This window comes from Aspergillus nidulans, chromosome II (genome assembly GCF_000011425.1).
Source record: "Aspergillus nidulans FGSC A4 chromosome II".
NCBI lineage: Eukaryota > Fungi > Ascomycota > Eurotiomycetes > Eurotiales > Aspergillaceae > Aspergillus > Aspergillus nidulans.
In genome coordinates, this window is record NC_066258.1 from 1553615 (window position 1) to 1566303 (window position 12689).

General features: G+C 51.7%; 6 protein-coding genes across 6 annotated transcripts, besides 1 other annotated feature; 4 read left to right on the forward strand and 2 right to left on the reverse strand.

Annotated features, from left to right (window-relative positions):
• Positions 1 to 12689: part of a sequence feature (contig 1.69 1..80995(-1)) that runs on past the window's edge.
• Positions 35 to 681, reverse strand: ANIA_04254 (uncharacterized protein; the record flags this gene model as incomplete). The annotated part of the gene is made up of 3 exons (XM_656766.1): positions 35 to 325; positions 384 to 423; positions 524 to 681. 3 exons carry the CDS (start codon positions 679 to 681, stop codon positions 35 to 37), a joined length of 489 nt encoding a protein of 162 aa, XP_661858.1.
• On the forward strand, positions 1142 to 2482 carry ANIA_04253 (cytochrome c oxidase assembly protein COX14). The gene is made up of 2 exons (XM_656765.2): positions 1142 to 1606; positions 1709 to 2482. Exons 1-2 carry the CDS (start codon positions 1303 to 1305, stop codon positions 2194 to 2196), a joined length of 792 nt encoding a protein of 263 aa, XP_661857.1. The 5' UTR covers positions 1142 to 1302; the 3' UTR covers positions 2197 to 2482.
• On the forward strand, positions 3367 to 4335 carry hel10 (putative high expression lethality protein Hel10). The gene is made up of 3 exons (XM_656764.2): positions 3367 to 3711; positions 3764 to 3841; positions 3906 to 4335. The coding sequence occupies exons 1-3, from the start codon at positions 3434 to 3436 to the stop codon at positions 4117 to 4119; spliced, it is 570 nt and encodes a 189-aa protein (XP_661856.1). The 5' UTR covers positions 3367 to 3433; the 3' UTR covers positions 4120 to 4335.
• Positions 6500 to 7764, forward strand: ANIA_04251 (mitochondrial 37S ribosomal protein MRP4). The gene is made up of 3 exons (XM_050611273.1): positions 6500 to 6552; positions 6621 to 6809; positions 6866 to 7764. The coding sequence occupies exons 1-3, from the start codon at positions 6522 to 6524 to the stop codon at positions 7642 to 7644; spliced, it is 999 nt and encodes a 332-aa protein (XP_050467318.1). The 5' UTR covers positions 6500 to 6521; the 3' UTR covers positions 7645 to 7764.
• On the reverse strand, positions 7288 to 9244 carry ANIA_04250 (putative mitochondrial carrier protein (Ymc1)). Its single transcript, XM_050611274.1, has 5 exons — positions 9071 to 9244; positions 8889 to 8900; positions 8703 to 8839; positions 8024 to 8652; positions 7288 to 7972 (listed from the first exon to the last, which is right to left on the reverse strand). The coding sequence occupies exons 1-5, from the start codon at positions 9171 to 9173 to the stop codon at positions 7942 to 7944; spliced, it is 912 nt and encodes a 303-aa protein (XP_050467319.1). The 5' UTR covers positions 9174 to 9244; the 3' UTR covers positions 7288 to 7941.
• ANIA_10535 (translation initiation factor 2) lies at positions 9439 to 12689 on the forward strand (the record flags this gene model as incomplete). Its single annotated transcript, XM_050611275.1, has 2 exons — positions 9439 to 9498; positions 9565 to 12689. Coding segments are annotated over 2 exons (3185 nt in total), but the record flags the coding sequence as incomplete, so codon positions are not given.

A 12689-nucleotide genomic window follows, 5' to 3' on the forward strand; every position in this document is an offset into this window, starting at 1 on the left:
TTATATCATATAGTCATCGCTCGGCATGACAGAATCATTCCTTGCAGAGATCCTGTAGCAACTCCAACATCCGCCGCTGGAGGGCCGACAATTCATCTCTGGACAGGCGACCCTGTCTATCCTGTGTACCAGGAGTGGGTCCAGAGGAATCTCGATGTCCTTGATTCTGGCTAACAGTCTCGCCCGCAATAAGACTTTTGTTGATGCAGAAGAACGGCACATCTAATGCTTTCAGCTCCATCATCATGGCGTCAGCCATCTGCTTCGCTGCCCTATGCACTTTGACATCGTAGTTGCGGATCTCGGCAAGGTCTTCTTCGGCCGTCTGTTCCTGTTTAGTTTCTTCACAACAATCTTTTGCCATGGCAGGCGCGTTGACTCACAGAAACTTCCTTCTCGTCAACCGGCGCGCCGACTGATCGTCTATTGATGTTAATCCGGAGTTAGAAGAAATGGCAACGGAAGGGAGTAACAGGTCCAGTCAGGTAACCCTAGGCGAGTAAGTAGGCAAAGAGAGACATACAAAACCTCATCCAACTCCCTCTTCTTCTCCTTCCTCGCACTCTGCTTCTGAAGCAGCGCTTCTCGGCCCGTCCACCACTGCTTCTCGTGGTCGTGCTGGCGCTGGATAAGGAAGCGGATGCGTCGCTGGATGTCCTCATTGTGGGCGACGGTGCGCATAACTTGCTTGAGGGCTGCAGGCCATGTTGTTATCGACGATGAGGGTTCTTGATTTTGGGGTTGGGGCGATGATGATGATGATGACGATAGAGGGGTCTTTCTCGGGTAGTGAGCTTGTGCTTGGGCTACAGGAGGAGGGTGAGCTGGGGGTGGTTCGTAGTTATCGTCTTCATTAGCATGATTGTGATTGGAGAATGCGGAGAGTGTTTTCAGAACGGTGTTGAGGTCGGGTCTATTGTTCTGGGACATTGTACGTTTGTACTGCCGTAGTAGATAGGCAATCTGAGGTAAAGATCAAGAGATATTACAAGACCATGCTGATTATGTGAAGAGTAGTATGAATAGACGTAGACTACAGAATACAGAATAGACTTGGGGTGGAGTCTTGGCGATCAACCGTGGAAGACGCGGCGGTCATCCCAACGCCGGCTGAAAATTTCCCGGTTCCCAAGACCTCCATCAACATCATACCTAGCTGTCGGGCCCTGCAGCCATCTTCACAAAACATCGTTTCCGTGCTCAGTCACAGTACAGAGTACTAGGAGGGCCGTTTCAAAGCCTTCACCTATTATCTACTCTCTCCCCTCATCTTCCGCCCTGTCCTTCCGACCGCATCACACCATGTCTCGATCCGCCGCAGACGCAACCCGGTTCACGGCCACGGGGCCCTACGCTAGCTCAAAGCCCAGCGGTGCCCCGTACAAACTCCCCGGGTTTTTAGCGAATGAATCGAAATCGCAGAACAATGGGTCTGGGGGAAACAGACAGGAGACGCCTAAGGAGAAGGTCGAGCGACTGCGAGCACAGGCACGGGCGGCCCGGTTAGCACAGTCGACTTCACGGGTTGACACAATGGTGGAATTTGGGCGGCGGTTTGCGAACAAGGCACACAAGACGATGGTATACACGCTCATTACCGCGTCCGGTACGCCTACCCCCTTGTGGCTCGGTTTATCATGCAAACGCGCCTTCGCAATCACAGCGTAGCTGTATCCAAAGAGTAGGATGATGGCTAATGGTATAACAGGCATATGCGGTGTGCTCACTGTCTACTCCATGGTCTCCCTAACACTATATAACCGTCGCCAACGCGCCCTATGGATCGAGAAGGAAATGCAGACACTCCGCGATGCCCAAGCGGCTTATGTGACCGGAACAGCGACAGCGGAACAACTGGAGCTGTTGAAAAAGGAGAAGATTGGCGAAATCTATAAGCAGAAGAAGGAGGAGGAGAGGGCTCAACGGCCGTGGAACAAGGTCAAGAACTACCTGCTGGGTGGACTGAAGACCGAGGAGACTGCGCCAGCGGGGGCTGCTGCGGTGGGCGCGGAAAACAATAAGCCCGGGGTTCTGGAAGCCCTTAACGCCGCCGCGTCTAAGCCGGACCAGGCTCCCTCAACCCCTAGCACTGCGGCTCCCGCTGCTCCGGGACAGTTAGACGTCCTCGCTGAGAACGCAGAGGCAGCTGCCAAGCAGACAACGAAAAGCTGGACGAGTTGGCTCACTGGTCGGTGAGTTGGGAGCTCGGGCTTGAAAAGAGACGAGACGATTTGAAGATTCAAAAGTATAGATTGTGTCCCGGGCGTCCCACCCGGGGTTGCAGCCGGGATCCCCGCCTCGACAGGGTTGTCTGTCTCGGGCTAGCCGTTTCCTTTTTGCATCGCATCCGGTGTCATCCTCTTTCACTTCGTTGTAGTTTACTAAGTCAGGTTGTGGCGTCCTCAGGTGTCTTTGAAGTTCGAACCTTGTACTTAATACTGGGTCCGTTTTATGTGATGTACATATACAGTCTCTCATCTTGGTTAGGAACTACTCTTTCAAGTAAAGAATGCCTCGCGCTGGTCAGAGCCGGAGCCAGACCTGTAGGGCCGTAAGGCTGCCGGAAGTCGGCAAATCTCCCGAATCTCAAGCCTGGTAATCTCGTTGCCTGCTGGACAAATTCCGAGCTGGAGTCGGGATCTCAGCCACTTCGAGAATTGACGAAAATCTGATCACAAGTTATGCAGAGCTCTCCGAGCCCTGAACAGCTGATAATCAGGCAATATTACGTGGTAAATTACGAATCAGAGGCGCAGCATACTTCCATATTCGTCGCTTGTCAAGTCTGGCCTTTGGCTGGATTGAGCGAACTGAGCCACAGTAGCAGGCGGTGCAGGTGGGTGGCGCGGGGCATGTCACAGATATGTAATGCACCCGGCAGCATCGCATCCGATCAACCTCAGGCTATCGCGTTGTGATCAGTGGAATAATACTCTGTAAGACTTGCATATGGCGTGAAATATTGCCTCCCTCACTTGTGTAAGTGATGGAATCTTCTCTGAGATTACCATATCCAGGAGGCAACTTGGCGATCTCGGGCTTGCAGTTGGTTGACGAGTTCGTCCGGCCCTCAGCCCTGCGAGTGAGGGGCGCAGTCAGCTCCACCAATCCACCGCCATCATTGTAAAGAGAAAACGGCAGCCTAGGCAAGATTACGGATCTACGCCCGCAGATTCAGGGCCGCTGAGTTGCCGCGCCTGTTTTATGACGGTATTCTGATCTTGTATGGTCGGAATCCAGTCTCGGCGCTTGGTCAGTCCTTCTCCAGCGCTGGCGGGGTTGTTCACGAGTCGAGCTAAACATCTTACCTTATAAAGGCCTGGGTCCCGCGGCTCAGAGCATCTTTCTCTACCCATCGATCTCACTCTACTTCATCTTATCAACTACTCTTTCTCTGCAGATTAAAGCTTTACATCACATCTCACATTACACAATGTCTGGCCCCTACGATCACAACCAGGGTTACTACAACCCGAACCAGTATCAGCAGGGTTACTACCCTGAGCAGGGTCAGCAGTACCAGGGCTATCAGCCGCAACACAGCCAACAGTACGACCAGGGGTACCCTCAACAGCACGGTCAGCCGTATGATCAGGGCTACCCCCAACAGCACCAACAGTACGATAGCCAGCGTGGCACTTCCAACGACTACTACGGCCAGCAGCCTCCTCAGCAAGGCTACGATCAATACGGCCAGCACCAGCAGCAACAGTATGTTTTATTCTCGTCTTACGCAACGCAGCAGTAACTAACTGAATGGCAGGTATGGCCAGGAAGCTCCCGGCGGTGCTCAGGAAGGCGAACGTGGTCTTGGAGGAGCCGTTGCTGGTGGGTTAGCAGGGTGAGTTACTGTCTATCTGCGCAACAAACGAATTAACAAGGGCTAATCGATTATTGTACAACAGTGCTTTTGGAGGTCACAAGGTCAACCATGGAGTCCTCGGCGCGATTGGTGGCGCGATTGTCGGAAGTCTCGCACAGGATGCGCTAAAGAAGAAAGACAAGCACAAGGATGAACCCTACTACGATCAGCACTCTCAGTACGGCGGTTCCCACCACTCTGGCCAATCTGGCCACTCTTCAAAGCTGGACCAGCTCGGCAGCTTCTTCAAGAAATGAGCGATGAACATTTGACACGGCCGCTTGACTTTCTTCTGTTAGTCCTATGAGGTTATGATTGTGGAATACCATTACTCGCTTTTTTCTTTGTCTCTCTCGTCGTCTGAAGGGTTCTATCTGTCGCCTGGGCTGGTTAGAATGTTGGGACGGGGCACGGGTTTTTTTGTCTCTTGTACACGATACATTGTTATGCATTTTTTTTATGATACCGACGATTTTTCGATGCTGGAGAATGCTATTGTCTTAAACCCCATATCCCCGCAATCGACCATTGTAAAAAAAGCAGAAGCTTCTTATTTACATCGAGCGAGTAGCGAGTATCAGCTTCGTGATCTCGTGCACTGTAGAAATCGAGGCTGATCTTCTGATCATAGTAGAAATTTGAGATGATCTTCTGATAATCGATCGATCACGAGCATGCCATGGGATCAATGATCTGTTATACACTCGGATCACGGGACTGATTATATGATGGTTGATAGTCTATCATCAGACAAGCTACTTAATTTTCTTTCCTTTTTTTTTTGTGTGTTGGCAAGCGTACCATATCCCATATTGCCTTCTTAAGCATCCTAGCCAGTCTCATGCCCAACTTCTACAAGCGGCCCAATCATAATGAACACCTATTCCTTGGTCTGTTCGATACCGAGCTTAACAGTGCCATTTTCCACAATACAGTGCGATCATGAAGATGCCTGAGATAAAATTGGGGCTACCAACTGATACTGATGTAGTTAAACGAGTCATGTACCATACACTAATTCAGTCCGATGCAATAGGCAAATCATTCAGATATCAACATATACTAGTGATTTGACCACAAGTACTTTTCAGACGTGCTGCAATGGTGGTATGCGTAAATCGACCCTGAATCCAGATGAAGGCTACTCATGCAAACAGTGTCACATTTGCATTATCGAAAGGCCGATCCAGCGGTTCTAGGCGTAGATCAGAGTCAGAGTAAGGCTGACACGGCCCGCTACCTAGTGTCCGATGTATCTGTTAGCTGTGTTAATGTCAAACACACTAGTTGCAGCGGTGCATGGAGACAATTGTTTCTATTAACCTGTGTTTTGCTCTAGTGATGATGAAAGCAATCAGTACTCAGAGCACGATGAACCTGCTCTTCGCTTGGCCGGTTGTTCGCCAGAATGGAATGTGTCCGCTGAAATTCCCCGTGGACATATGGCCGTGGTAAGTTTTACGATGGTGATCGAGCACACTGCTGACGAATTGTCGTGGCAGTCGGAACGACTGCAGCCGGGCACTATGCGTTCAATCAGATGCGGTCCCTAGTTGTCAGTAGTACGGCAAGCCTAGAGACTTCTATCAACTGTCCAGTCGGGAAACCCTCACGGTGGAAACACGCATGTTAGAGGCGCAAAGACTTGGTGTCAGTCGGCCGTCCATCCAACTTCTGGTGCGAGGGACTTGCAGGCATAGTCGGCAACGAACACGCACAGCTGAATACGAGTAAACCTCAAGAAGAAAGCTACCCCAAACAACGCGACGGTTGGGAGAGTCTCTCGTAAATGCCCAGCGAAGCGCTGGGAGGAAAAGAAGAACCTCGCTCGTGGCCCCTTTTGATGCAATGTGCCTCCGTCTCTGTGTTTCCAGTCTTCTCCTCAATTACTCGGACGATCTAGTCATTGATGGAGGAAACGTTTCCAGTCGTGCAGTGATAGAGGAATTGCTTCAGATCCATGGATTACAGATCGTCAGACGACGACCTGCGTAAGAAAGGAGCGATTTGGTCAATTCTCCCATTCTACCGTTCTACTACCGAACTTTCCGACCTTTGCAGAGACGACACAGATTGCCTTTCTCAGGATTCTGCAGTTGTCTCTCAAATACATCGGCTTGAAGATTGGAGCACTGAACCAAGGCCATATCACATAAACATGGGCGTACACAACGGGAAAGGTTCCAATTGACTTTCTATATCAGGTCGGTTGCTTGTGTCCATAGGGCGAGACAGACTGCTTGCAGTATTAAATAAGTAACCAAATTTTGGCGTAGGTTTCCACGTATTACCCCGTCTTAGCCTGCTGGGAACTTGGGGTGTTGGATAAGTAGTTTGAATAAGTAGCAGCAGAAAGCCACTAAAGCGTGGGGGTCAAAGTAGAGTTCTAACGTACTCAACGAGTGCCAATTCAATCAGTGCAATCCAGTAACTATGCGACTCAGGCTGACTTAATACGTACCTGAGTTGCTGCCTGTCTTATGGTTACGTGCGGAGTTGTCCGGGAGTGGTATTTTGAAGTAGATGGTAATAGGCCAGAACTGCTGCCTGAGGCATAAAAGTACCGTGCCAAGCCAGCATCAAAAGTTCCGACGGAGAAAGAAACGAACTCCTGCGAGAAAAGCCGTCGTCCTCATACGCTCTTCAACCATCCGCAAAGATGATTGTAAGGCAGCTCTATGCGCGGCAGAGTATGTACCCCTCTATTCCAATCGTTCAAAATATCTGAAGAATGCCATGTTAAAATTCAATTGTCCAGGCCGCCAGCTCCTCGCTCTCAACCGCCAGGGCTACATCCCCAGAAGATTCTCGTCTACAGGAACAGAGACACCAACGCCGGTTGAGACAATAGTCCACCGTTCTATCCCAGAGCCCGGCACTCGGCAGAGCAGTGCTGCATTGACAAACAACCCTGCGGCCAAGGCACTCGCGCAGGAAGCTGAACAACGTATGTTGGACCTCTGTCATTTCGCATCAATAAGTCACTCACCGATACCTGCCTAGGACATAAATTCCAGCAACTCGGAACGTCAGTTACGAATGTCTATAAACCAGAAAACCTTATCCGCCACCCTCCCTTTCCCTCCGACATCACCCTAGAACTCCTCCTCGCCAACCAAACCCACCTCGGCCACTCCACCTCCCGCTGGAACCCTCAGAACTCGCGCTACATCTTCGGTATTCGCGAGGGTATTCACATCATCTCCCTCGATATCACAGCAGCCTACCTTCGCCGTGCCGCTAAGGTCGTCGAGGAAGTTGCCGCGCGTGGCGGTCTAATCCTTTTCGCCGGCACACGACCAGGCCAGAAGCGCATCGTCGTTCGTGCGGCAGAACTCTCGAAGGGTTACCACATTTTCGAGCGCTGGATTCCCGGATCTCTCACAAACGGCGAACAGATCCTCGGTCACTGCGAGAAGAAAGTTGTGAATGTGCTTGATGAGGAGCTGCCGGATCTCAAGGAGTCACTTGCTGACCACGCCATTCTCAAACCGGACCTCGTCATTTGCCTCAACCCGCTGGAGAACGAGCCTTTGCTTCACGAGTGCGGGCTCAACAATGTCCCTACCATTGGAATAATCGATACGGATGCGGACCCCACGAGGGTGACTTACCCAATTCCCGCCAATGATGACAGTCTGCGTTCCGTTGCTGTCATCGCAGGTGTGCTGGGACGGGCTGGTCAGGCTGGTCAGAAGAGGAGGCTGGAGCAGGCTAAAAAGGATTTAGAGAGGAAAGCTCTGCACGGCGATGCAGGTGAGGTTGGATCACCGCAATTCTAATCCTGGTGAAAGCTGGTTGTCTCTCATCGTTTTTGTTTTGGGAATTGATATACGGCTTGTATGTATAGATATTGTATGGTCACTGTATTAACAGAATATATTCGGTAACTGCACTACTCGTATTCTGGGATGTCAAATCCGTTTTGTCTTGTCGTTCTATGTAGTATTTGCAAACGAAGGAGGTATAATGACAAGCAAGGCCATAGGATGAACTTTCCTTCAAAACTTTTCCTCGTTGTTGAATAAGCCGTTGGGATATCTAAACTGGAAAGAAACCGTTCTATATGCTGAGTGTATCTAACCTAGAGCTCTCATGGTGAGTTCAACACTATAGAAGTTAGCGCAACCATAGTTGACCGGTTTACGAGAGAAAACATACACAGCGAATGTTCCCGCAGAAACAGGCATAGCCCTGAGTAGGGTCGGCCCAATGCCCTTCCAGAAGCCCGCGAGTCCCTCTGCCGCATACGTTTTCTTAAAGCAGTCGGTCATGCTCTTGAATTGCTGCTGCGCACCGAACCCATCGCTTTGCATTTTGCTCTTCACCACGTCCATCGGGTAGCTAGACAACCATAGAGCCTCACCGGCTAGCCCTCCATACGTAGCGACCTTGAGACTGGAGATGTCCTCACGCTTGACGTTGTTGCGCTTCGCATCTTGGTTCATGAGGTACTCAAAAGTCAGGAACCACACGCCGTAAGCTTGGACTTCACGCAGATAGGTAACAGCCTGGCCGCGGTAAAGACCCTTAAGGAAGCCGCCTTGGTTTGTGAGCTTGCGAATGCAGTCGAGAGGTCCGTTATAAAGGCGGCCTGCGCCGTGGGGCTGGGTTTGAAGACGGATACGGACATGCTCGATCGGGCCGGAGAGGAAGGAGTTTGTGATGCCTGCGAAGCCGCCCGCGAGGTAATATTGGCCGTAGCCGAGGGCGCTGTCAGCGTACTTTTTTTTGTTGAGCTCCTCCAGTCGCCGGCGCGCTTCGTGGAAGGCTCCGAATTGAACGCTAACCTGGGGTATTTGTGAGCGCGGATGTAGAGAGCGTGTTTGGGGAGGCTTACGCAGGCACCAATTCCAATCAAAGGTGTCAATGTTCCCTTGTAGAAAGCGAGGGGTCCCTCATTCTTCAGGATCTTGGACGCGCAGTCAAGGGCGCTGGAATATTGAGTGGTCGTTTGGAGCCGGACCTTGACGATGTCTATGAGGGGTCAGAGGTGGTACGGTAGGATGATCAATTGGGTATATACCGAATGGTTGACCTGCGCACTAATTAGCGACTGTTGTTATATAACCCTGAAGCTCAAAACAGCGATAGTGAGTTCCCCGCACTGCATTTATAATGAACTTGAGCAGGGCGACGCGGCTGTAAGGGAAGAGATGACACAGAAAAGGATGTAAACGAAGACCTCACAGTCTGACTTTCACATACCAAGAAGCACCTGCGCTATTCCGCCAGCTGCGCCCGCTGATAGATCCTTAATTGTACGCAGAGCACCTCCTCCTTCGTGCTCCAAGATTTCTTGAGGCTCCATTTCTGGTCCTGGATTCGCGACTGGCCAATTGACGATGGGTCAGGAAACACTACAGGAATTGAAACAAGGACAACTGGGGCGAAACGAGGGAATGATTTCTGCAATATCAACCGGCCAGATGAGCTGCTTATCAGGAATTATCACCTCAGCGCCCGCACAGGAAAATGCGGGCCTCCGATTGGGCCGCACGTGAGTTGGAGACGGGAAACCAAGACTGCGGCGGAGTTTTTGGTTCTTTTCCTGCGCTTTGCCGGAGCTTTGGAGATCATCCGAGGAAAACGACGACAAGAGGCCGCCAACTATGCAACGGCGGACCATTGTGCAGGTATGATACTCAACCATTCACGGAACCGCTTGATCTTCATGAGTCCGCTAACGTGGGCTCTCACAGCTCTCCCGTCGTCATCCTGTCGATTGGCCCGGTACAGCCCGACTACGAAATGCTGCTATAGCCTACAATCCGCGACGATGCTTCCATCCCGCCCTTTCCAGACTCAACTCCTCCGATAGTTCTTCCTCTAGTAATTCAGATGACCCAAGCAGCCCCTCGACGTCTCAGAACTCGGCGCCAAAGTTCGGTTCTCGATGGGCCCCCAGGCAAACATCACAGCCCGCGGCTCTCAGCCCAGAGGAGCAGGCCATTCGAAACGCGTTGTTAACAAAATCCGCCGCTCCTTCATCCTCAAATACAACAACCGGTTCCTTAGGATCCCCGCAACCAACGCCGAAATTCGGTCCTCGCTGGGCACCCAGGCAGACATCACAGCCCGCTGCTCTTAGTCCAGAAGAGCAGGCTATTCGAAACGCCTTGCTACCGAAGACTTCCGGTTCTTCAACTTCAGACTCTCCAAAACAGGATAACGTGCCTGCGTCTTCGACATCGGTATCGAAACCCGGTTCACGCTGGGCAGCGAGGCAAACCTCACCGTCTTCCACTCTAAGTCCTGACGAACAAGCCATTCGCGACAGCTTGCTATTTAGGACTACCCGCAAAAAGGAGCGGCAACAAGATGAAGCGCCATCGCGGAGACCTCCGGGGTCCCACCGCCACTCCGGCTCTAAAACGAAGGCTCCCCCCATCGACAAGGAAAGCCGGGATCTTCAGCCCTTGAAAGAGTACGAGGTCAATGGTGCCTCAAAACTGCCGAAGGCGCTGCGCAACCAGGATTGGGTGTGCGCCGAATGTGGCTTTCGGTGTTTCGGAAAACATAGTATCTGTCCGATGTGTAAAGCGCGAAGACCTGGACTAATAAACCCATCGCAAGGAGAGTCTCGCTTTAAGGATTGGATTTGTCCCAATTGTGGTTTCACGTGCTTTGGTAAGCACAGACTCTGTCCACGTTGTAAAGCGAGGAGGCCAGCAAGAAACACAAATTCGGGCTTGACGGAGCCTTCCTCTAGAGACAACATTGCTGGCACGTCTTCCCCAAGTGACGTTAAACAGTCTAGGGGGGACACGGTTGCGGGTGCTGGAATCAACCTGACCACCGACTCTCCTTTGGAGGCTTCCGAAGGTTCTACTGGCGACTCCATCGAGGAGCCCTTCAAAATCCGCAAGAAGTTCGCCCATGACGCCGAGCCTGATGATGGGTCTCGACAGTCGGCGCTCAGAAAGCATATGGAAGCGAAGTTGGCTCAGGCACAAGAAGCAGGAGAAGAGGATCTTGCACTTCGGCGGCGGCTTAAGGAGCTGAGAGCTGCTAAGCGGGACAAGCAAGAGATCACGGAGCTGGAGACAGATACATGGTCGCCATCCACAGAACGAAGGAAATCTCGTGGTGAGAAATCTCGTGATGAGCATAACAAGAAAGCAAAGCGCCGAGGAGGCAATCGTGAGCGCGAGTCCGCCCTAGAAGAAGAGTTTGATGTAGATGAATATCATCGCCGGCGTGAAGAGCGAAAGAAGAAGAAAAAAGAAAGACGGTCGAAGCAGGCAGATGAACAGGAATTGAGCCCGCTGTATCTTCCCGAGTTCATCAGCGTCAGCAATTTTGCCGATGTCGTTGGCATGCGGCCAGCACAGCTCGTTGAACGGATGGAGGAAATGGGTTTCGAGGATGTTTCATACAGCCATGTTCTTGACGCCGAGACAGCTGGCTTGATCGCTGCCGAATTTGGTTACGAGCCTATCGTCGACACTGGAGCCGAGCAGGACCTCACAGCTGCACCGGAGCCAGAGGACAAATCTATATGGCCGTCTAGACCCCCCGTTGTCACCATCATGGGCCATGTGGATCACGGCAAGACTACTATCCTTGATTGGCTACGCAAGTCTTCCGTTGTCGCATCAGAGCATGGAGGGATCACTCAGCACATTGGAGCATTTTCCGTCACCATGCCGTCTGGTAAAAAGATAACATTCCTGGACACCCCCGGCCACGCGGCCTTTCTCGATATGCGCCGACGTGGCGCTGATGTGACAGATATTGTGGTGCTCGTGGTAGCTGCCGATGACAGCGTCAAGCCGCAGACGGTGGAAGCCATCAAACATGCCACAAGCGCCAAGGTCCCTATTATTGTGGCTATGAGCAAAATTGACAAGGAAGGTATAAACCCTGAGAGGGTCAAACAAGACCTCTCATCTCACGGTATCCACGTGGAAGACTATGGTGGTGATGTCCAGGCGATTGGTGTAAGTGGGAAAACTGGCCAAGGAATGCTAGAGCTTGAAGAAGCCATTATCACTCTTTCTGAGGTTTTGGACCACAGAGCCGACCCGGATGGCTTCGTTGAAGGATGGGTTATCGAGGCCTCCACGAAGAGTTATGGTCGCGTGGCAACCGTGCTCATCAGACGCGGCACCCTTCGACCTGGAGACATTCTTGTCGCCGGCAACACCTGGGCCCGTGTCCGTACGCTTAGAAACGAGGCCGGCGTTTCTATTTCCGAGGCCACTCCCGGCATGCCAGTTGAAATAGATGGCTGGAGAGAAAACCCAACCGCGGGCACGGAGCTTCTGCAAGCAGAAGACGAGCAGCACGCTAAGGATGTCGTGGAATACCGAGTCGAGAGGGAAGAGACTCAGAGGCTGGGTCAAGATACGGCAGCCATCAACGAGGCCCGCCGTGACATGATTGAGAAGCGACGGAAAGAAGCTTCCGAAGAGGAAGAGCTGACGGAAGAGAAATTATCTGGTCCCAAACCAATCAATTTTGTGGTCAAGGCGGACGTCCACGGTTCAGCGGAGGCTGTTGAGAACTCAATAACAGCTATTGGAAACAACGAGGTATATGCTAAAGTGCTTCGTTCTGAAGTTGGACCCATCAGCGAGTCAGATATTGAGCTTGCCGCCGCTGCCAACGGCCATATCGTCTGCTTCAACATGCCTATTGACACGACCATGAGTCGGATGGCACAGAACCTCGGTGTCAATATCATGGATCATAATATTATCTACAAACTCGTGGATGATGTCAAAGATACTCTGAGCGAGCAGCTGGCTCCCTCAATTACAAAACGTGTCACTGGAGGAGCCGAGGTCGGGAAAATCTTCGGAATCTCTCTCAAAGGACGCGC

Bases quoted from the DNA above. Each gene is read 5' to 3' on its own strand.
- ANIA_04253 (XM_656765.2), top strand. From the start codon at position 1,303: ATGTCTCGATCCGCCGCAGACGCAACCCGGTTCACGGCCACGGGGCCC. The intron at 1,607-1,708 runs GTACGCCTACCC...ATGGTATAACAG, and splicing joins CACGCTCATTACCGCGTCCG to GCATATGCGGTGTGCTCACT.
- hel10 (XM_656764.2), top strand. From the start codon at position 3,434: ATGTCTGGCCCCTACGATCACAACCAGGGTTACTACAACCCGAACCAG. The intron at 3,712-3,763 runs GTATGTTTTATT...ACTGAATGGCAG, and splicing joins GGCCAGCACCAGCAGCAACA to GTATGGCCAGGAAGCTCCCG. The intron at 3,842-3,905 runs GTGAGTTACTGT...ATTGTACAACAG, and splicing joins GTTGCTGGTGGGTTAGCAGG to TGCTTTTGGAGGTCACAAGG.
- ANIA_04251 (XM_050611273.1), top strand. From the start codon at position 6,522: ATGATTGTAAGGCAGCTCTATGCGCGGCAGA. The intron at 6,553-6,620 runs GTATGTACCCCT...TCAATTGTCCAG, and splicing joins GCAGCTCTATGCGCGGCAGA to GCCGCCAGCTCCTCGCTCTC. The intron at 6,810-6,865 runs GTATGTTGGACC...ATACCTGCCTAG, and splicing joins CGCGCAGGAAGCTGAACAAC to GACATAAATTCCAGCAACTC.
- ANIA_04250 (XM_050611274.1), bottom strand. From the start codon at position 9,173: ATGGAGCCTCAAGAAATCTTGGAGCACGAAGGAGGAGGTGCTCTGCGT. The intron at 8,653-8,702 runs GTAAGCCTCCCC...CAAATACCCCAG, and splicing joins TGATTGGAATTGGTGCCTGC to GTTAGCGTTCAATTCGGAGC. The intron at 7,973-8,023 runs GTATGTTTTCTC...TAACTTCTATAG, and splicing joins TCTGCGGGAACATTCGCTGT to TGTTGAACTCACCATGAGAG.